Source organism: Anabrus simplex, chromosome 5, assembly GCF_040414725.1.
Source record: "Anabrus simplex isolate iqAnaSimp1 chromosome 5, ASM4041472v1, whole genome shotgun sequence".
NCBI classification, from domain to species: Eukaryota; Metazoa; Arthropoda; class Insecta; order Orthoptera; family Tettigoniidae; genus Anabrus; species Anabrus simplex.
This window is the reverse complement of record NC_090269.1, coordinates 64,084,545-64,107,472: the sequence shown is the minus strand read 5'-3', so window position 1 is coordinate 64,107,472 and position 22,928 is coordinate 64,084,545. Positions and strand designations below refer to the sequence as shown.

General features: G+C 41.7%; 1 protein-coding gene across 1 annotated transcript in view; it reads right to left on the bottom strand.

Moving 5' to 3' along the window:
* Positions 1 to 1,157: 1,157 nt before the first annotated feature.
* Positions 1,158 to 22,928, bottom strand: part of LOC137500963 (hemolymph lipopolysaccharide-binding protein-like) — a 100,060-nt gene continuing 78,289 nt past the window's right edge. The window contains exon 5 of the mRNA XM_068227727.1: positions 1,158 to 1,655. Coding sequence (XP_068083828.1) covers positions 1,504 to 1,655 — 152 coding nt within the window. The 3' untranslated portion in view covers positions 1,158 to 1,503. The remainder of the gene's footprint in view (positions 1,656 to 22,928) is intronic.

The window sequence follows — 22,928 nt, the reverse complement described above, 5'->3', positions numbered from 1 at the left end:
ATCATTCTGAACTGCGAGACTGTCATGTGCGGGCAGTGAACTGAGGACTGTGATAGCGGCAAGAAGAATAACTGTGTGACTGTGTGAAACTGTAACTATTAGTGAACGAAGGCTGAGTGTGAATTAATGTGAATGAACAGTGAGAATTGAGATAGAGTTGGGGAGAGAGAGATGTAAGTTGTGCTTCTAGTATGCATGTGTGTTAGTGTGTACGTAGTTAAGGGGGGAGACCTAGCTTAACACGGGGAAAATAGGCCAATATCCATTCGATTGTTATATATGCTACAAACGTTGTTGACAAATGCTGCACATGTTGGCATGCTTCAGAGCAATCAGAAGCAACTTCAATAATGTCAAAATTCTAATTATAACATTTTCAAATAAAATGTCCAAAATGTCCCGCCTTTTTAACAATATATCACGGTTTCCTTCATCACCCTCTTACTGATTCACGGATAATTATGAAGTTTTCAGAGTTTCCTCCCATAGTGTACTACAATCTGTACCTCGTTGAGATCAATAAGACTTTAATTAGATTTTATATAACATTTTTATTTAAAAAACTATAAATATTTTCTGGTGCTCGGAATAAATAAGCGACAAAAAATCCAAATCACAGTCTATGTTAACGATTGAGGTTCATTTTGTAGCTGAAGTTTTGATACACACTTTAAAAAAAGGAAAAGTACGAAAATTATTATAAACTTGGAATTTATAAGGGAAACAGTGATATACTGTTAAAAAGGCGGGAAATTTTGAACATTTTATTTTAAAATATTAAAATTATTAAAATTCTGACATTATTAAAGTTGCTTCTGGTTGCCAGGAAGCATGCCGATACTGGGATATGTGGAGCAATTGTCAACAACAATTGTACCATATTTAACATTCGAATGAATATTAACCTATTTTTTTCCTTTGTTAAGCTGGATCTCCCCCCTTAAGTAGTTAATTAATAAAATTTTAGAATTTAAGCGCTACCAGTTTTAGTACTCACATATCTACCCCACCAAAATGTCACATTCTTCTTCTTCTTCTTCTTCTTCTTCTTCTTCTTCTTCTTATCATCAACATGTGAGTGCATTAGATTAAGCTAGTTAAGTACTATAAAGAGTAAATGTCCTTAATCTTGCCAAGGTAAATGAATATACTACTCGTTTACCTATTTATATATTTATTTTTTCTTATTTTTACATACATCCATAAAAATGTGCATTGGCCGGAGAAACCTTTTTCGCCGCGTAACCGCCCACTAAATATACGTGATCATTGGTCACTGCCGGCCATTTCACAAAAACCAAGTTTTCCAACTTCACAGAAATCCACGTTCGCTACGAACATAGTTCGTGAGACAACACAAACAAGTGATCTTGGTTCATGGAATTGAAAATTGAGCAATATCTTCAAACCATACAACTATGTTTACAGGGCGCTTTTAAGGTATGGCTGTGTTCTTCTTTATTCAGCGGTTATTTTACTCATAACTTTTCCATTACACTAATATTACATGAACTCGCAAATGAAAGGGAGCTTCCAATCACACCCGCCATCAGCGTACTCGCCAGTCGTTTTACCGACAACGCAGTTCTCAGCACTTTTTCCATTCGGTTGTCCAGGTCTCCAGAGGGAGTTTCCAGCCGTTGGCACTTGGGTTCCTGAAAAGGAGAGAGCGTTCTTTCTGTTTTGTTATGTTATTTTAAACACACACACTCTCTCACACACACACGCACTCTTATACATATACGGGGAGTATAATTTAAGACTTCGTAGCGGAATACCGAGGCATAGGAGCGCAGAGAAGCGGTGACAGCGAGCGCAGTGCCCTCCATGGCGAGCGGACGTAATTGTCTCAAAGAAGCGGCATGTTTATGCTTATAGAAACTAAAAGAAACTGAACTCCCCATCTATATACATGCTCAGGACAAATACATAAAGTAGTTTTTTTCTTGCATTGCGTGCTGACGAATGTGAAATACCAGTTTCTTAAGCTACTCTCCAAAGCGATTTATGTGGACTGACTTGCAGTCTTTCCTGTATATCTTCTAAACTCTTCTGTATGAGATATGTTCCCCTTCACTGTTTTACTTATTCGTTAAGGAACCCAGTACTACGCCACTTGTGAACGAGTTGTACACAACGTTTTGATGGCACTGTAAAACCGGAAAATTGCCCACGGAATTTTTGAAGGCAACTTTTAACTAGTTTCTTCTTCTTGTACAAACACAACTCGACTAAAAATATTCTCTGCGCTGTAGTATACTTAACCATGGCGATAATAACCTCACAACACTACTAAGCCTCTCCAAGCTAAGCTACCCTGGATATCGTACACCACTCTACTGCCGATAGAAGAGAGGAGCATACTGAAGAATCGTGGCATTCAAACCAGGCAAGACGAAGAAGCATACAGTGCACTTTACCGCGAAATACAGCACAATTGCACAACTGACAAGACACCGTTCCTTACTAGTATTTGTTATGAAATAGACCGCCATCAGAAGTTGAATCAAACACGTGACCTTTGTAAAAAAAATTAACAGCATTTCCCGTGAGTTCAAACTACATACATGAGTAATTGAAGACGAAGATGGCAACCTTATTGCTGATAAGAACAAAGCAATAGAGCGATAGAAACAATACTGTGAAACGTTGTAATGTAAAGGAAAAACATCTGCCGAACAGGACATTTCTATGGGGTACGACAAGGAACCTGATATTCTTTCCAATGAAATCGAGAATGCCGTCAATCATCTGAAGTACAACGAAGTACCAGGTATTAATGGTATTTCCGGAGAAATGCTGAAAGTGAAGGGGGAGGATGGCATGCGTGTTTTACATTCAGTATGTAATACAGTATAGGAAAACTGGTGAATTGGCCAAGAACTGGACAACATCTATACTAATCCCTCTTCACAAAAAGGGGTCCGTAACGGATTATTCTAATTGTACCGGGCGGTACACCTCCACTCCGCTAATTTAAAAATTGCGCCAGGTGAAACTCCTCTGCTGGAGGAAGTCTGAACTTTATTGACAGTATTAATTTTCCACCTTCTCAGAAGATGTCACCACGTGGAAAATTTTGAGTTTTTGAACTGTGTCATTTTTGATGTGTTTTTGTTTCGCTTGAAGTAAGAAGTGTGAACTTTCTCTTCTAGAGGACACTACTGAAGATCTACAATAGTGCAACCTAGTGCGGAGTCAACGAACTATTTTTTTGGAGAAAATTTAATTTCAAGAGTTTGTTCTTTGTTAAATTTCTTTCTATCATTGTTTAAGTTGGCAATATTTACCCCTTTCTTCCCCTTGTTATGAATGTATCCAATCCCGAATTTCTTCAATTAATTTCTATCCAATCAGATGTATCTTCCCCCAACTTGAATCTGTTGCGGGGTCCTATCCAATAAAGAGTTTGTGGGAGGGTGTTTTCTTTCCCCTAACGCCTAGAAACTTCCGCGAGAGTATTTAAACTGCTGATTTTTGGGTCTCTCGGCCACTTCTGTTCCATCTTTCAGTGTGTTAAGTACATAGCAGGGGGCGGGAAGCGCCTCTTTCTTCTCCAGCCGTTCAACACAAGGTAATGGCCGATTAATAACTTCTTTCTTTGCTAGCTCAGCAGTTTAACTTTCGGGGCGGGTTCTAAGCGTTCAACCATGTAACCTTTTCCTAAAATGTAACTTCCCTTTTCATCTATTCTCTTGTAAAACGACATATCGGGATAGAGAGTGCTAACCCTCTCGAGCTCCCACTCACATTGTCTTGAGGTGAACTTATTTTCTCGACCTGTTTTTCGTTAATGTAAAACAAATTGTTCTTTTCTTAAGTCACCTCTTTAGCATGGGATTAGCCCTTGTATTAACGGCCTAGTGCCAAGTAGGTCTTAATCAAAGTGTATTAGGAGTGCAAGTTCGCCTCCTCTCAAATTGTTATTTTAGAGGTCATTTAATTAACCTGCTTTTCTTTTAATAGACCTCAGTAGATTGGGTATTTTACCCCTGTGTTTATGTCCGTTGAGGACAACTTGAAGGTGGAGTTTGGTGTGGCCTGGGAGAGGCTTAAATTTTGAGAGCGAGTGGCTCTTTTGAAAATTCTGGGTTGTATGCCTCATGGAGGTTTTTCAGTGTAATTTGGAGCAAGGGCTCCTAGGTATGAATGGGGTTTTCTCCCCCTCTGTTAAAACTTGTGTTTGAGGTAAAACTGAGCTGATTGCCCAAGCATTGTGAAGTCAGGGCGCGAAGCCCAAATTCTGTAAATATTGTAACTAACCCCTTTTGAATTGCTACTTTGTACCTGCCATGCTTGTTATTTCTTTGTTTTCGAAAAGAAAATATAACCTTGTTAACTTTTAAATTAATTTTACATTGCTCTATAATTTCGTAGCTTGAAACCCATTCACACCCGCACCTTCTTTCACCTCTACCTACCACGGAAAAGTCCGTAACAAGTGGTAGCAGAGCGTGGTTGAATGGGTCTCAATTTAGCCCCTTTTGACGGCTAAATATTGTTTGTTCCGAACTCTAACTATTTTCCCAGTTGCTGGAATTTTTTGAGTTTTTCAAAATTGGTCTGTCATCATGCCCGGCCCTCGCGATGTTCTCCTTCTTAACTATTTGCGTAAGGAGGAGTTGATCTATGAATTAACTATCAGAAATGTGCAATCTGGAGGCACGGTTGCAATAGACACTAACAAACTTAGAGAGTCCCTTGATTTGCCCATTTCTATCCCCAATTTGGGAGAGAAAGAAATTGACGACTCTCTTTCCACGATCACGGAGAATATTACTGGGCTAGCTTCTGTAGTTAGTTTTTTTGATGAAAATGATCCGTCTCCTAATCAAATTAAGCGTGTGCAAGGCAGGCTATATCATTTTTCGAATAGGGTTAACGATCTGTTGTCTCTAAAACTGAATGATGTTCAGAGGAAGGAAGCTAGTACGCTCCTGGAAAATATTTCCGAATTATCTAGTAAGGTCACTCAATTGTTAACTGGGGAAGTTCCTCCCAAATCTGATCAACCCACCATAGTAAATGCAGGTAGTGAGGAAGCGCCTCCCAAGGGAGAAGTTAATAGAATAACCGTTGCTGCTCAAACTATCCCTGCCCCACTGGACAACGAGTCTGAACGCCGTGCATCGCTGAGTAACATCCGTTCTGAATTAACTTCCTTGCCATTGAAACCTTTACCTACTATGTCACCCGGGTTTAGTAGCTTGCCTCATCCATTGGCAATGTTGCTCAGGGGTATATCTAAGTTTTCCGTTAATACCACCAGTGATGTAATTTCATTTTTAAGATTTCTAGTGGAATTCCAGGATCATGCCCTTGTTTTTTCTCTTTCTCCATGTCAAATCTTGCAAATTATCTATCCGTATGCTATTGGTATTCTCTCTGATAAAATCGTAAGAGCCATTGCCGAGCAATCATCTATTGAGGATTTCCATGCCCATTTGCTAGCTAACTTCATCCCTGCTAGGGCCCGGTCCTCCCTTATTCAGAAATACTATTATCGTGTACAGCGCTTGGATGAAAACTTGGCTGATTTCATACAGGACATTAAGTTTTATACTAGGGTGTTTGCCCTTCATTTTCCTGAAGATCAGATTGTACAGGCTATTGTAGAGGGAATTTCACCTCCCTATAGGTCATATTTGTGTTTCGCGGCGTGCCCGCAAACTTTCTCGGAACTTGAAGCATTGGCCGTCTCAGCGGAAGGAGTTAGATACGCCGATTCTTTGCGTGTCGCGAAAGAACCCCCGCCTTCCATTAGTAATACTCGGCCTCCACCTCGCCGATCAGTCACCCCCCGTAAATGTTATGCTTGCGGGTCGCCTGACCATCTGCGCAATAAGTGTCCTCTGATCAAAACTAGTAGGGCAAATAATGGAGCTGGTTCATCACAAGGCTGTTTTAAATGTGGGGCTTTCTCACATATCGCAAAGAATTGTCCCAATTCGAATAGCACCCCCTCCTGCTCAACTTCTGGTGTAACTTCCAACAACAATCAAAAGTGACTAGTGGCTGCGGCTGAGTCAACTAATTCTGCTTCCCAAGGCTCAGCCCCTGGCAAAAAGGTCGAGAATTCAGGGAACGATAAGTCTTCGAATACATCTTTTGAATGCCCCAAAGAATGTCTTAGGATTGCGGCGGATACCCCCGCACCTGTTCCTTTTCTTAAGATTGAGTTAAATAACGAGCCTATAACAGCTCTCTTAGATTCAGGCAGTGTTTGTTCGATTATTTCGGCTGAATGGTATTCTAAATTGAAATCGGTTTGTGAACTTCCTGACTATGTCTCATCTTCTATTCAATATGTTTCGGCTAATTCATCTCCATTAGAAATTCTAGGTTCCGTACTGGTCAAAATTCGTATTTTTAAGTTTACTTGGAAAATTAAATTGTTTGTGGCTAAGCACCTGTCTTGCCCCATTATATTGGGAGCTGACTTTATTTCTCACACTGGTCTTGTGCTCGATCTTCAGAGTAAGTCGTGCACATTCAAATTTGTGTCCAATTGTAAAATTCCCTTGTTAAAGTGTAATTCTGTGTCGTGTTCATCTATTTCGCCTACCCAGGATGAGATGTTGTTAGACCTTAGACATCTACCTGAGGAGTAGGCTGATAGTATTCGTAAATTATGTCAGTCATTTCCAGAGGTGTTCTCTGATACTCTTGGTGTTACTGACCTTATTGAATACAAAATTGAGGTCACGGATTCGATTCCTGTCCGTTTTCCACCTTATAGGCTATCTCCACCTAAAATGAAGGCTCTGAAAGAAATTATCGATCAGATGTTGAAGGATGGTATTATTAGGCCCTCTAAGTCGGCGTATTCATCGCCTATTTTTCTAGTCCCGAAACCCCAAGGAGGCTTCAGGCCTGTCATTGATTACAGGGCTCTCAATCGGAAGGTGGTGTTGCAATCTGTGCCCCTTCCTGACCTTCATTCTTGCTTTTCATGGTTTCGCAAGGCCAAGTTCTTCACTATCTTGGACTTGAATCAGGCCTATAATCAAATTCCCCTTGCCGAAGAGTCTAAACACCTTACAGCGTTTGCCACGGACTGGAATTTATACGAATACAACCGCGTGCCTTTCGGGCTCCCCACGGGGGCAGCTGTGCTCACTAGGCTACTAGATAGGGTCTTCTCCGACATCAAATTCGAGTACTTATATCACTATTTAGATGATGTCGTCGTATTTTCAGAGACTTTTGAAGAACACCTAGATCATTTGCGAGAAGTTCTCGATCGCCTTCGTACGGCTGGGTTAACTGTTAAGTTGTCCAAGGTTGCCTTTGCTAAGCCCTCTATGTCATTCCTAGGGCATATTGTGTCACCCGATGGTGTAGCAGTCGATCATTCTAGAACACAGGCCATCCGTGATTTTAAACCTCCCAAGGACATTAAAGGTATCGCCAGGTTCATTGGTATGGTGAATTTCTTCAGGAAGTTCATTCCTAACTTTGCTAATAGAGCGGCGCCCTTAAACCTTCTTCGTAGGAAAGGCATCAAATTCGAGTGGGGACCTTCTCAACAAGCCGCTTTTGAAGACCTTAAATTAGCACTTTGTAATGCCCCTGTACTTGCTATGCCTGATTTCTCGAAGAAATTCATCGTCCAAACCGACGCGTCGTCGTCAGCAGTAGCTGCAGTCCTTCTTCAAGAGACTGAACTAGGGAGGCGACCTATCGCCTATGCCTCTAGGACCTTGTCGGCTCAAGAAGCCAAGTATTCCATCTATGAGCTCGAAGGTTTGGCAGTCTTATTCGCCTTAGAAAAGTTCCGTCTCTATCTGGAACACGTCAAATTCGACCTGGAGACAGATAATCAAGCATTAAGCTGGGTCTTAGGTAGGCCGCGTCGTACTGGTCGTATAGCCCGCTGGGCTATTCGTATTTCCGCCTTCCAGTTTGATGTTAGACATATCAGAGGTACCGAAAATGTTGTTGCTGATGGACTCAGCCGTATGTTTCATAACGACGTCGAGACCCACGAACCGGTCGACAGTTCATCACCTCCCGAGTCCATACTATCTGGTGTTAATGCCATCTGAACAGATGCTCCCATGCTTTTTAGGGATATTGAGAAATACCAACGTGAAGATCCGACGCTGGCTCCGATAATGGAAACCCTTTCTTCTGGGGAACATGTTGTCCCTTATGTTCTGAGGAATGGTGTTCTATGTTGCCCATCGAGGCATGATAGGATGATGAAAGTTGTCGTTCCAGCTGTTCTTGTACCTATGATCTTCAAGTATTATCATGAGACCCCACTAGGAGGGCATCTGGGTATCTTTAAAACTCGTGAAAAGATTCGTGAAATGTTCATCTGGAAAGGTATGGACGGTGAAATCCGGGAACTTGTAAAAGCTTGTAAATCTTGTTTGCTCAGTAAACCCACCATGTCCACCAAGGTAGGCCTTTTGTCTTCGCATCAAGCGTCGCGCCCCATGGAACGTCTGTATATCGATTATGTAGGACCCTTCCCCCAGTCAAAGGGTAATGCTAACAAGTTCATCTTTGTGTGCGTAGATGGTTTTACCAGATTTTCTTGGTTATTTCCGACTAAGCTGGCTACCGCTCAGTCTACCATTACCTGCTTAAATTCTATTTTTGCTTCTTTTGGTCCGTGTCAATATATTGTATCTGATAATGCTAAGGCTTTTACATCTAATTTATTTCGTAAATTCTGTTTTGACTTATCAATCTCTCATGTAACTACTTCTGCTTATTACCCTCAACCATCTCTGGCTGAAAGGGTTAACCGTAATCTCAGGTCAGCACTTATTGCCTATCATCATGAAGATCATTCCAGGTGGGACACGTCCCTGCATTGGATAGCTTTTGCTTTGAATTCGGCGGTTCATGAATCTCACAAGTTTACTCCAGCTTCTTTGATGTTCAAGTTTGTTCCCAACTCGCCGCTCTCTAACCTCTGGTCTCTGAATGACATTCTACCCGAGACAATAGATCCGGATAACATTAAAGATCTTTGGAAGAAGGCTAAAGCAAATCTTAAAGTGTCTCATGAAAAGGTTAGGGAAAGGTATGATCGTGGACGGAGACCCACCCCTTTGAAGGTAGGTGACCAGGTTATGGTCAAAAATTTTGTTCCCGCGGGCAAGCTTGCCCCCAGATTTCATGGGCCATGCACCATTCTCGATTTTCTTACGCCGGTTACCTTGTTAGTAAGCAATCCAGCCACCGAGAGGATATTTAGGGTTCACCTGTCCCAGGTGAAACCGGTGTAAATTTGGTGTCAACTTGCTTCATATAATTTGATAGGAATATGAAGGTTATATTTTTTTTTTGAGTTCCACTCTTAAGGCATTCTGCTCCTTCTATTTTATTTTATATGTAAGCATTTCTTGTAAACCTCCCCGATTGTTAAACTGCCTTCCTGTCCTTACCTCGGCCATTACCACGCTCCCGTCTCCTGCGTCAATACACACAGTGGCTTAACTTATGCCATGGATATTTGCACGCCGCTGGCCCCTCAACCTCTCCACAAGCCTGTACCCTCAAAGAAGATGATGGTCCAACACAATTCTGCCGCCAAGCTCTATTGTTTCAGTGCCCCCGCAGCCGCGCGGCGCCGTGCAGCAACTGGAGCAGAGGACGGGCCCCCTCGGCCCCAGCGAGGACGACGTGTGCACGGCGAGCCGGAGCTCTCCTCCCGGCCAAGGCTGATGTGCGGCGCACAACCTGCTACTTGCCCGCAGCCTGTATATGTTCACCGCGGGTGCGGCGTGCTTCAACACCTCTGCTCCCCTTATAGTGCGGGCGAGCGGTATCTCAGGGTACTTGAGGGGTCCGAGCGGCCTCCTTTGGACGCAAGCCGCAACGGCCGGTCTGGCCATCCCACTTCATCACCATCTACTACATGAACAGTTACTATAAGTAATGACTACACTTGGGAATTCAACTGCAATATTTGGTGGACTTTGAAAAATTTTTTTCCCTTCACTTTCAAGTATAAAAAGTTATCTTCAGAAATTCAACTTCTACAAATATAAAGACTTTACTTCATCTGCAACAACAAAATTTTGAAACTCTATCAAACCAAATTAAGAAATCTTATAAATGCTTCTGCAATCAATCTTCATATCCACAGCATAACTTGGACCTTGTTTCAAACTGATTTCATGTGTCATCCCTGGAGGAACTTTTGGGGGGGGGGGAGGTCTGTACCGGGCGGTACACCTCCACTCCGCTAATTTAAAAATTGCGCCAGGTGAAACTCCTCTGCTGGAGGAAGTCTGAACTTTATTGACAGTATTAATTTTCTACCTTCTCAGAAGATGTCACCACGTGGAAAATTTTGAGTTTTTGAACTGTGTCATTTTTGATGTGTTTTTGTTTCGCTTGAAGTAAGAAGTGTGAACTTTCTCTTCTAGAGGACACTACTGAAGATCTACAATAGTGCAACCTAGTGCGGAGTCAACGAACTATTTTTTTGGAGAAAATTTAATTTCAAGAGTTTGTTCTTTGTTAAATTTCTTTCTATCATTGTTTAAGTTGGCAATATTTACCCCTTTCTTCCCCTTGTTATGAATGTATCCAATCCCGAATTTCTTCAATTAATTTCTATCCAATCAGATGTATCTTCCCCCAACTTGAATCTGTTGCGGGGTCCTATCCAATAAAGAGTTTGTGGGAGGGTGTTTTCTTTCCCCTAACGCCTAGAAACTTCCGCGAGAGTATTTAAACTGCTGATTTTTGGGTCTCTCGGCCACTTCTGTTCCATCTTTCAGTGTGTTAAGTACATAGCAGGGGGCGGGAAGCGCCTCTTTCTTCTCCAGCCGTTCAACACAAGGTAATGGCCGATTAATAACTTCTTTCTTTGCTAGCTCAGCAGTTTAACTTTCGGGGCGGGTTCTAAGCGTTCAACCATGTAACCTTTTCCTAAAATGTAACTTCCCTTTTCATCTATTCTCTTGTAAAACGACATATTGGGATAGAGAGTGCTAACCCTCTCGAGCTCCCACTCACATTGTCTTGAGGTGAACTTATTTTCTCGACCTGTTTTTCGTTAATGTAAAACAAATTGTTCTTTTCTTAAGTCACCTCTTTAGCATGGGATTAGCCCTTGTATTAACGGCCTAGTGCCAAGTAGGTCTTAATCAAAGTGTATTAGGAGTGCAAGTTCGCCTCCTCTCAAATTGTTATTTTAGAGGTCATTTAATTAACCTGCTTTTCTTTTAATAGACCTCAGTAGATTGGGTATTTTACCCCTGTGTTTATGTCCGTTGAGGACAACTTGAAGGTGGAGTTTGGTGTGGCCTGGGAGAGGCTTAAATTTTGAGAGCGAGTGGCTCTTTTGAAAATTCTGGGTTGTATGCCTCATGGAGGTTTTTCAGTGTAATTTGGAGCAAGGGCTCCTAGGTATGAATGGGGTTTTCTCCCCCTCTGTTAAAACTTGTGTTTGAGGTAAAACTGAGCTGATTGCCCAAGCATTGTGAAGTCAGGGCGCGAAGCCCAAATTCTGTAAATATTGTAACTAACCCCTTTTGAATTGCTACTTTGTACCTGCCATGCTTGTTATTTCTTTGTTTTCGAAAAGAAAATATAACCTTGTTAACTTTTAAATTAATTTTACATTGCTCTATAATTTCGTAGCTTGAAACCCATTCACACCCGCACCTTCTTTCACCTCTACCTACCACGGAAAAGTCCGTAACACTAATTATCGTACTATTGCATGACTATCCCATTCAAGCAAAGTCCTGCTACATATAATAAATCAACGTGACAAATGGAGCAAGGCAATGTTGTATATTATCACTTCAACTCTACATCTATGCAGAGTGTGTCTTCCAGAGAGCTCTCGGTGACTAAATGGTGGAATCTCGACTGGTGGCAGAAAATAAGCAACCTGCGCTTTGCAGATGACACTTCCCTTACAGCTGGAAATGAAGAGAAACGTACTGACCTGTTTAAGGGAGTGAAGAATATTAGCCTTCATTATGGTCTAGAGATAAACATGAAAAAGACCAAACTAATGGTAGCTGATCGGCAAGGTCAAATCCAACTTACAGGTTGTCTAAAGGACCTGTAGATAGTAAAGGAATTTGTATACCTTGGGTCACTCATCAATGACATGGGAAGCTGTGAAAAAGAGATCAAAATATATATTGTCCTAAGTCGAGCTGCAAAACTCACTAATATCTGGCAGGACCAGGCAATATAAAATACTACGAAGATGCGCTTGGTGGAGTCACTAGTGTTTTCGGTCATTTTTACGGCTAAGTGACCTGGACCGTAAAATGCAAGAGACAAGAATCGAATTGATGCCTTTGAGATTTGGTGCTGGCAGAGAATTTTACGTGTATCCTGGACGGAAAGAAGAACTAATGTTTCCATTATAGACGAATTGAGCATCAAGAAACGTCTACCTTCCCGTGCGAGTGAGCGTTACCTCCATTTCCTTGGCCACGTTTTCAGAAGAGGAAGAAAACAACTTGGGGAAGACCATTTTGCAAGGCAAAGTTGAAGGCAGTAGACCACAAGGAAGAACAACATGTAGATGGTTAGATCGGGCGAAGAAGATCACTGGCCTACCTCTTCAGATAATGTTAAGGAAAGCTGAAAACCACTCTGGATGAGGCATCTCGTCAAGGATGTAACGCACACGTGATAGAGTTATGAGGTCACAACACACAGCAATGAGCCAAACGACTAATGATGATGATATACACACGTAGTTCAGTCATTAATTTCGTGGACTGACTGTAGTGTGCCAATGTGGTGCACTGCGGCAGGTAGGTTGCCATGGCACAACCGTCTTTTAGTCGTCCCAGCAAGAGGCAGTTGCGTGTAAGAAGAACTACGGTCCCTGTCGTGAAGGGTAGTTGAACAGAAGCGGTGAAACTTGAGAACGTCGCAGATTGAGCAATGGGCAAACGGCAAGGTTTGCCAAAAATTAGGCAAATCCGCTAGCGAAATGTTTTAGAAGAAGAAACCGAAATCACCCGCGTCTTCGTGACGAAAAATGTCTTTACCATACAGATCAAAAGACAAAATGATGTTTTACTTTACTAGTTTTCTAACATCGAATGTTTTCGACGACTGAAGGATGTGAAAGGGCTAGGTTTGGGAAGGTAGAGGCCGTGGCCTTAATTAAGGTACAGCCCCAGCATCTGACTTGTGTAAAAATGGGACAGCGTAGAAAACCATCTTCAGACTTACCGATGGTGGGAATTGATTACACCATCTCCCGAAGGCAAGCTTACAGCAACGGGACCCTAACCGCACGGCCAACTCACTCGGTAAGTTGATGCTTGAACTATTTTTTGGCTCATTGAGAATTGCGCACACAGAGTTCATACACAACAAAGAGCAATTGTAATCACGAATCAAGAACATCTACAAGGAGATCGAATCATCGTAAGCATCCTGACCTGTGACGTAGGAAAAACTGACTGTTGCTGCAGCTCGTTCGGCGGATGGTGGGAGGAACAGCCCTCGCAGATAGTCCGAGTCTGCCATGCTGTCGACATAGCTTATAATCTTAGCATGCAATAATCTTGAGCGCAGGGAAGCACTCGAAACAGACACGTGAGGAGTCTTCTCCTCCAGCGCTACAGCTCCACACTACTTATAGAACAGCGCGACCACTTCAGCACTATAAGACGATTTGGGGCAAGGCAGCAGATCACAGTTTTATTAATTTATTTATCTCTATCTTCAGTCGGGCCCGTGGTGTAGGGGTAGCGTGCCTGCCTCTTACCCGCAGGCTCCGGGTTCGATTCCTGGCCAGGTCAGGGATTTTTACCTCGACCTGAGGGCTGGTTCCAGGTCCACTCAGCCTCAGAATTGAGGAGCTATCTGACGGTGAGATAGTGGCCCCGGTCTAGAAAGCCAAGAATAATGGCTGAGATGTTTCGTCGTGCTGACCACACGGCACCTTGTAATCTTCAGGCCTTCGGGTTGAGCATCGGTCGCTTGGTAGGCCAAGGCCCTTCAAGGGCTGTAGTGCCATGGGGTTCGGGGTATCTCTATCTTCATAAAGTGGCGAAGTTAGGGTTCTTGGTCCTCTCTTACACTTAACCACATACAATTTATAATTTTTTAGAGTTTACAGCATTACTTTAAAATATCATAATAATCAAGTACAGTTAATGAGATAAGACAAGTAAATCAGATAAGCTCGGGAGGTCGACTGAGTAGAGGTGAGTTCAATTCCCACCCCAGCCATCCTGGAAGTGTTTTTCCGTGGTTTCCCACTTCTCCTCCAGGCAAATGCCGGGATGGTATCTAACTTAAGGCCACGGCCGCTTCCTTCCCTCTTCCTTGTCTATCCCTTACAATCTTCCCATCCTCCACAAGGCCCATGTTCAGCACAGCAGGTGAGGCCGCCTGGGCGAGGTACTGCTCACCCACCCCAGTTGTATCCCCGACAGAAAGTCTCACGATCCAGGACACTGCCCTTGAGGCGGTAGAGGTGGGATCCCTCGCTGAATCCGAGGGAAAAGCCAACCGTGGAGGGTAAGCAGATCAAGAAAGAAAGAAAGAAAGAAAGAAAGAAATCAGATATGGAGTAACAATAAGACAAATAATTAAGATTACTGTTGATGAAAAAAATGCATAGGATAAATAAGAGTAAACAATAAGAGAAAAATATCAAATTAATAATGTACCTACTGCGCCCTGGTGGGGGTGTGACAAGCGTCATGCAATTGTAATTATTTATGGAGGAATATATATTTCAATTTCAGAAGCGAGAAGATCGTACTTCGTATATTATAAGTACAGGCCAGGTCGAGAGGATGTTGTGAAATCTACACCAGACTGTTGACTCCACTGAGATTAACAAAAACAATGAACGGCAGAATTAGAATTCTCAGAAATTGTGACGAGGAAAGAGAGAGGATAATTTGTTGCCAAAGTTTTCATAGCCCCGGGCAGAATAGGTAGTGGCAACAGCGCAAAGAGCCGGGTGCGAATTTATGAGAAATGATGGCAGGGTACTAGTGGGAGTTGAACGCGGGGTTGGCACTGGAAGAAAAAAAATATGAGCCTTCCCGGTCCCGTGGTTTAGGTGGACCAATGGAAAAATTCACTTGACCAAAGCAAGGCGACAACTTCGTATTGTAAGAAGCACTAGCGAGGCTAAATCCGCGGATTAAACTGATAGAAGGGAGTGAGTTATCAAGTCAGAATAAGGTGGAATTTAGGAGCCTTACTATATTATAAAACTTATAAAAAGTTATTAATTGCGGGAAATTGCATGGTGTAATTCTGAGAATTCATGGACGCTATGCGTTGATTGGCTACCGGCCAGGGACGCCACAATAGAACGCGAAATCCCAGGCCGGGATACGGCAGCTAGATTCGCAAATATATCCATTACCAGCGAACGATAATAGTTGAGAATTGGTATAGAGCCTTTGAGAACATAATTACATCATTGAATCCCATATTTAAACCACTGGCAAAGGCGCAAATAGTCATATGAGGATATCGGGGCTGCGCGTCCCAAGATGACCTCCTGTGAACTCGGAAGAGAGGGGTTACAAGTATAAATATGAGGTCGTGGACAAGGACTGACAACTACTTCTGACAAAGTGCTCGGGCTGATACCACGCCTGGGGTGCGTGACAACTTCTGATATTTTGTTCGAGCCGTGATTACGCCAGGGGTGCGTGTGTGTACTTACTCGTGGAGTAGGGTTCGAAGTATTATATTGTTACATAGTACAGTGATTCATAACGCGATGTAGCTCATATTACAGTCTTGAGCAGTATACTAGTATGAAGTGTTTCAAATAGTTACAGGACTCAGTAATGCATAACTTACGGAGTGTGAGATTCTACCAACAGATTAGGAAGTACGTTACGTGAGAACGATCACGAGTGTTTGATGTATTTCACCTAGTAAACAGTCGATTATAAACTGATACCTGGTCAGCTGTGTGAACGCGTGACGGAAATTCAAGTGCGCGCACGGGCCGTTGTAAAGGGGATCCCGAGGTATCCCATGTTCCTAGTGTCCGGGAAAGGAATGAAGAATGTATATCTACATTAAGTGGGCTAGATACAAGGCCGAGAGTGTAAAATTTGTGAGTAGAATTTAGGGTGTTATTCCAGAGTGCAACAGTTATTTTATTTGTTTTTATTCAAAATGTGTAAAGTTGAAAAGGGTCAAGGATTCATTCTTCAAGCTGGCATGAATACCAGTGGAATGCAGTGCTAAAAACCGGAGAGGCTAGGCTCCTTGTCCGGTTTTAGCAGACTACAAGGGCAGAGATGAGTAACCTTTTGAGATATTTGTAGATTGCTATCGTTAGGAGAAGGAAATCGTATTAGTTTATCATGTACATTATTGTGAAACGAGCCGTTTCCGGCTCGTATAAATTCAAAGATAGAGAGACAAAGGGACGAATTAATATGTACATAATTAGATCAAGCACTCATCATAATTTTGATTATTAAATAGAGTAGAGTAGGGTTGATTTGTTCATTCAAGTCCTTGAGTTGTTTGATATGATATGGAGCACGTTTCACGTAAAGATAACGTTAATATTCATTTAGAAGTGCTTCCAAAGTGTTTTTCCGTTATCGGATGTTTTATAGATATTAAGGCATGTTGTTAAGATAATCCAGAGGTAGGGTTGCCAAGTGATTTAAATTGTTGTGGGACGGAATGAAGTCCATTGATTTGTTTGTAAATATCGCGAAGTTCGCCAGTGGAAAAAATAATAATCTGTAGAAGTGTCGGAGTAATAAATTAATATTGGGTAATGTGTAAAGGCGTGTTTAATAATAATCTTTGAGAATAAAGGCACGGGCCGAGTTGGATAGAATGATTGCAAATTAAAGTAATTTAAATGTGGAGATATTATGTGGCATGAATATTTTATTTGGACAGTGAATCCGATTTTAACACTAATTGTTGATTTAACGTTTTTTTGGACTCCATGATAATCATAAATAAATTTGGTAGAAACGAGATAGGCATTTTGATAGTATGGTCACGCTATGTTTGAGGCCCAGAGTGATTTGAGCCAAAAGTTGAGATTTTGAGTTTTGTGGGACAAAAATCCGGCCCGAAATGAAAGTGAATTGTACTGATGTTGATGAAGAAGGACCGAGGGTTAATTAGTGAAAATGTTTTGAAGAGTTCCGATGGATAAATGAACTTCAAAATGGGAAAGGAAGGAATAATTTAAGCAGAGATTGGAGGTATTTGCCCAACTGCGAGGTGTTATGGGATTTGAGAATTGTCTTAGGAGCATATGGTCTCCATGAATTAACGACAGTACGAAAAAAGGTTGCGGGTTCGAACACTATTATGTCCCGACCGATGTGAATTCGGATCTTGGTGATTTCTGTTTGGGAGAGAACGTATGTGACTAAATTATAAAGGTGGGGAATAAAACTAAAGATTCTCGAACGCATAAGAATATTAATAATAATAATATTCCAAGTAAATCATGTCTGGATTGATTAGTGCCAAAATAAATCGGAATTGTAAAAGGGGTTATGCGTTAAACATATTAAGAGTGGACTACCGTGTAACAAGCGAAGTTATTTTTTTAAATTAATAATAATAATAATAATAATAATGATAATAATAATAATAATAATAATAATAATAATAATAATAATAATAATAATAATAATAATAATAATAAATATTTGAAGAAGAAGAAGAAGAATGTTTGAATTTTTATTTATGAACACAATAATGATGGTGGGAATTGAATTGAAAATATTGAAATTTTCAAACCACTTTAATAATGATAATATTTGAAGTAAAAAAAGAAGCTACTTTTTTGAAGAAGAAGAAGAAGAAGAAGAATTTACTTTTTATATTTTGGACATAATAATGATGTTGGGAGTTGAAATGAAAAATTTGAGATTTTTTACTAATAATAATAATAATGAGAATATTTGAAAAAGGAGAAGAAGAATAAAAAGGAAGCTACTTTTTTTTTGATGAGAATAATAAGAGCGAGAAGTTGAAGTATTATAGCGAGGATGATTACGGGTGTCCGCCTCTGTGGTGTAGTGGTTAGCGTGATTAGCTGCCACCCCCGGAGGCCCGGGTTCGATTCCCGGCTCTGCCACGAAATTTGAAAAGTGGTACGAGGGCTGGAACGGGGTCCACTCAGCCTCGGGAGGTCAACTGAGTAGAGGTGGGTTCGATTCCCACCTCAGCAATCCTGGAAGTGGTTTTCCGTGGTTTCCCACTTCTCCTCCAGGCGAATGCCGGGATGGTACCTAACTTAAGGCCACGGCCGCTTCCTTCCCTCTTCCTTGCCTATCCCTTCCAATCTTCCCATCCCTCCACAAGGCCCCTGTTCAGCATAGCAGGTGAGGCCGCCTGGGCGAGGTACTGGTCATACTCCCCAGTTGTATCCCCCGACCAAGAGTCTGAAGCTCCAGGACACTGCCCTTGAGGCGGTAGAGGTGGGATCCCTCGCTAAGTCCGAGGGAAAAACCGAACCTGGAGGGTAAACAGATGATGATGATGATGATTACGGGTTACGATAATCACGATTTCCACTATTAATAATAATGTTCATAATAATAATAATATTTTAATATTTTTATTTTATTTTATTATTTCGGATGCTGATGATGAATGATACTAGGGAAGTCAGCTGGCGAATTAACGTAATAATGTCAAGTGTTGTGAGTAATAAGTTAATAGTTGAAAAATGAAGGCAAATCCCTACATCTGGACCATTAGGTTATAGTCGCTTTGTCGTTTCCTTCAACTAACGATTAGCATATCTTGGTTAGGAACCCGGGGAGAGTTTGTAGTTTCACGGGTTGGTCTCATCTCAGTCAAAGTGGAGGCGATAACATGGTCCATGTGATCGCGCCTACTTAGCCAACAGGTAATTGGTCCACGACTAAATATGGTCATGATGGTAACGAAGGTATATCTGATACCTTCAGATATCAACGGTTCCACCACCCAAATGGAAGGGTGGTCAGAAGTGATAAATATTATGTAATCATTTTCAGAAATAATTTGCTAAATTACCGGCAAATGAAGGGTCAACAGATTTTGTTGTGTGTAAAAATTATTTTGTTTACTTAAATAAAATGCTCTAGCATTTGCAAGGAAACAGTTCCAGGTTCTTGTTCTTGTAGAATAGTAAACCCTCGGTGACCGTTTAAATATCCGTCCCCATCCCTAGGAAGGAGCCTTCATAATTTCCCTTTGATCTGAATAGATATATAATTTGTGTGTTTTATGATGAGCCTTAAAGTTAAAGAGAGTGTCCCGTTCAACCCTGTAGTACTGATTGGATGGCGCCCTTACATTTAGTTTGAGATCTTATATCTCAATATATATATATATTTTATTGTGTATTAGTTGCGATAGATTCGGACCGTAACACTCCCTGAGATAAATGCTGGTTGGGACTCAGGCTTTGAGCGGGTACACTACTAACTAGCTTAATGTAAAACTTATATTAGAATTTGTCTTGTGTTAGAATAAGGCAAACTGGAATGAACTTAATATTACTATGCTACTATTTGAGTTCACTGTAGATATTTCTAGGAACAGTGCAGTCTTGAGTGAGAAGAGTAAAAACGTAAATGGTACAGCCTAAGGTACTTTATTTAATACGTACATAATAATTTTTGGTTTCATTCACACATCAATCACACTTACATTGTCCACCTCCGTAGCGTAACGGTAGGCACTATTACCTGCCGTCCTCGGGGGTCTGGGTTCGATTCACGGTACTGCCAGAAATTTAAGAATGGCAGGAGGGCTGGTATGTGGTTACAATGGTACATGCAGCTCACCTCCGATGGAGGTGTTCCTCAAAAGCGCTGCATCACCTCGGGATGAAGACACGAGTTTCCTTTTTACTCTTACATTCACGAGTATGTACTCTGGAGGAATTTACGGTAAGGCTGTTTTAGACGTCCTAGACGAGCAAGACGTGTTAAAATCTACCGGAATCGTACTCCATAATCTCGAAACAGTGCCAGGAATGAATGGCTGGAGGTATTTGCTCGATGCGGTGATCCGGAACGAGTATTAATTCCGTGGAATAAAGAAAGAAGCCTAAAATTAGACGATATATACAGTAGGTTGTTAGGCTGTTTGTAGAAAGCAACTGGCAGACGAGGGTCATTTCGTGAGTTTTTCTACGGTAGTTTAAACGCAACCAACTTAACTTTTTTGTAGTATGGTCGTATATGAGCATCATGTCGGAGCTGGAAGACGTATCGAATGCAAGAGTTCTATATACGTTGTAATTTTACTGCTTGTTCGCAGATTACGTCAATCAGTATACTGTTACAGTAGTCGAAGACTGAAACGAGAAGTGTTTGTGTAAGTTCTAATTTAAGATCTCACAGGGAGGATATTGTTACGACGCTTTAAGGGATAAAGGGATGCATGTACCTTTCTGCACACAGTAGTTATATGTTCCTTTCCGTTCAGAGTCTCATTTAAGTTGATCCCAAGGTTTCTAACTATCAATGGTAATTGGAGGAGGATTTTTATTATTATTTACTTTCTTGGTTTCCAACTATTATGCTCTGGGTCTTTCGTGAGTTGATGAGTAAGGAGTTATTTCTGGCGTATATAGTGAGTCGTATTAATACGCTGTTTTATTATGCTGGATCTGTACTAGTATGATAATATATCTTTAAGTCATCAGCATATATAGATGGTATTTACAGTGGAGAAGTGGCGATGAAATATCATTGATATCCAGGCTGAATAATATAGGTCCCAGCAGAGATCATTGAGGGACGCCAGATAATCTGACAGTACATTTCGACGTAACATTATTTACTGAGACACACTGGCGCCGATTTGTGAGGTAGGATATATAGAAATTGAGCGCAAATGGAGCGAAATTTTGAAAGGAAGATTTGCGTGTTGACTGTATCAAATGCAGTGCTAAAATCAAGGAGCGTGACGACCGTCACCCGTCGTTTATCCATAGCAAGCCTAATATTATCTGTTACCCGAAGAAATGGTGTCGTCGTACCGTGGCCCTTCCTGAAGCCAGATTTCAAGGGATTTAAGAGAGCCCGCCTATTAGACCTTCAAGGGGTTTCGCAAACGGAGGGAGAATGTACGATATAGGGTGATAATCTGATGGAGAATTTGATGTGATGTTCTTTAAAACTGGTGTCACTAGAGCATCTTCCAAATGGCCGGAACATTTCCTGAGTTTATACAATAATTGAAGATAAGGGTAATGATCGGTAAAAGCGCGCCGATGACATTTTTATAAAGCCTATTGGAATATGATCCACTCCGTTCACTTAAGATTTAATGGAATTTAAGACTCGTTTTACTTCATGTATACTGACAGTCTGCTCTTTTGTTCCTCTGTACCGGCGAAACAAAATATCACGTCGGGCCGTTGTTATTGCTTTTATCTCTCTAACCACGGATCAGGAGAGCGAGTAAACCCTTGCCTGCAGAACAGGAGCATGCTTGTCATAGAGTTCCAACAGTAATGGATGTACTTTTAAGTTCACGTCGTGCAATTGTCGTATGTCGTCCCAACGCAAATTATATGCGTCATATATTTGTCATGTCTCCGTAGCTTATATACTTAGCTTTACATTTCGACACCCCCAGTGAGTATCACAGATAAATGAGTCGTTTGTAGAGATACCATGAACAGAAATCTGTCTATTTTTAACGGGTTCAAAAGACTTTTCGTTAACAGAATCATAAATGAAATTAGAATTAAACATTCTAGTACACTCATCACATATTCGAAGAACGAAAAGAAAAGGTTTACTTGCAATAATTATAAGATATATAAAATTTCTAATCTTTTCAAAAAAAAGGAATTTTGACATAGCTTTCAGGACCAGTAACACTAATTCCTTAATTTTTCATAATTCAAGTAGAGTCAACGGCGATAATAAGTTTCTAAATTCCGGAGTTTATAAATTTAACTGTATACCATTTGGTCCGCCTCTGTAGTGTAGTGGTTAGTGTGAATAGCTGCCACCCCCGGAGGCCCGGGTTCGATTCCCGGCACTCCCACGAAATTTGAAAAGTGGTACGAGGGCTGGAACGAGCCCCACTCAGCCTCGGGAGGTCAACTGAGTAGAGGCGGGTTCGATTCCCTCCTCAGCCATCCTGGAAGTGGTTTTCCGTGGTTTCCCACTTCTCCTCCAGGCAAATGCCTGGATGGTACCTAATTCAAGGCCACGGCCACTTCCTTCCCTCTTCCTTGTCTATCACTTCCAATATTCCCATCCCCACCAAGGCCCCTGTTCAGCATAGCAAGTGAGGCCGCCTGGGCGAGGTACTGGTCATCCTACCCAGCTGTATCCCCCGACCCAGAGTCTGCAGCTCCAGGACACTGCTCTTGAGGCGGTAGAGGTGGGATCCCTCGCTGAGTCCGCGGTCAAAGCGGACCCTGGATGATAACCAGATTAAGAAGAAGAAGATACAATTTGATTAGTTCTGTAGGCCAGACTGGTAGAAGTTTTAACATCAGATACCAAGAACATGTCGACGCTAAGAAATATAATAGATTTTCTGTCATGAGCACCCACATGACAGATTTCAATCATTCAGTGTTCCACCTTATGTCAAGATCTCAGTATTTTACGCACTGGAAATAAAGGTGTACTCTTGAACATTTTTGTTTTTTTGCTAGGGGCTTTACGTCGCACCGACACAGATAGGTCTTATGGCGACGATGGGATAGGAAAGGCCTAGGAGTTAGGAGGAAGCGGCCGTGGCCTTAATTAAGGTACAGCCCCAGCATTTGCCTGGTGTGAAAATGGGAAACCACGGAAAACCATCTTCAGGGCTGCCGATAGTGGGATTCGAACCTACTATCTCCCGGATGCAAGCTCACAGCCGCGCGCCTCTACGCGCACGGCCAACTCGCCCGGTTGAACATTCTTGAAAATATTTTCATTCATATACATAAAAAGTTCAACCCCACGGGAAACCGAATGAAATTTTCGAGA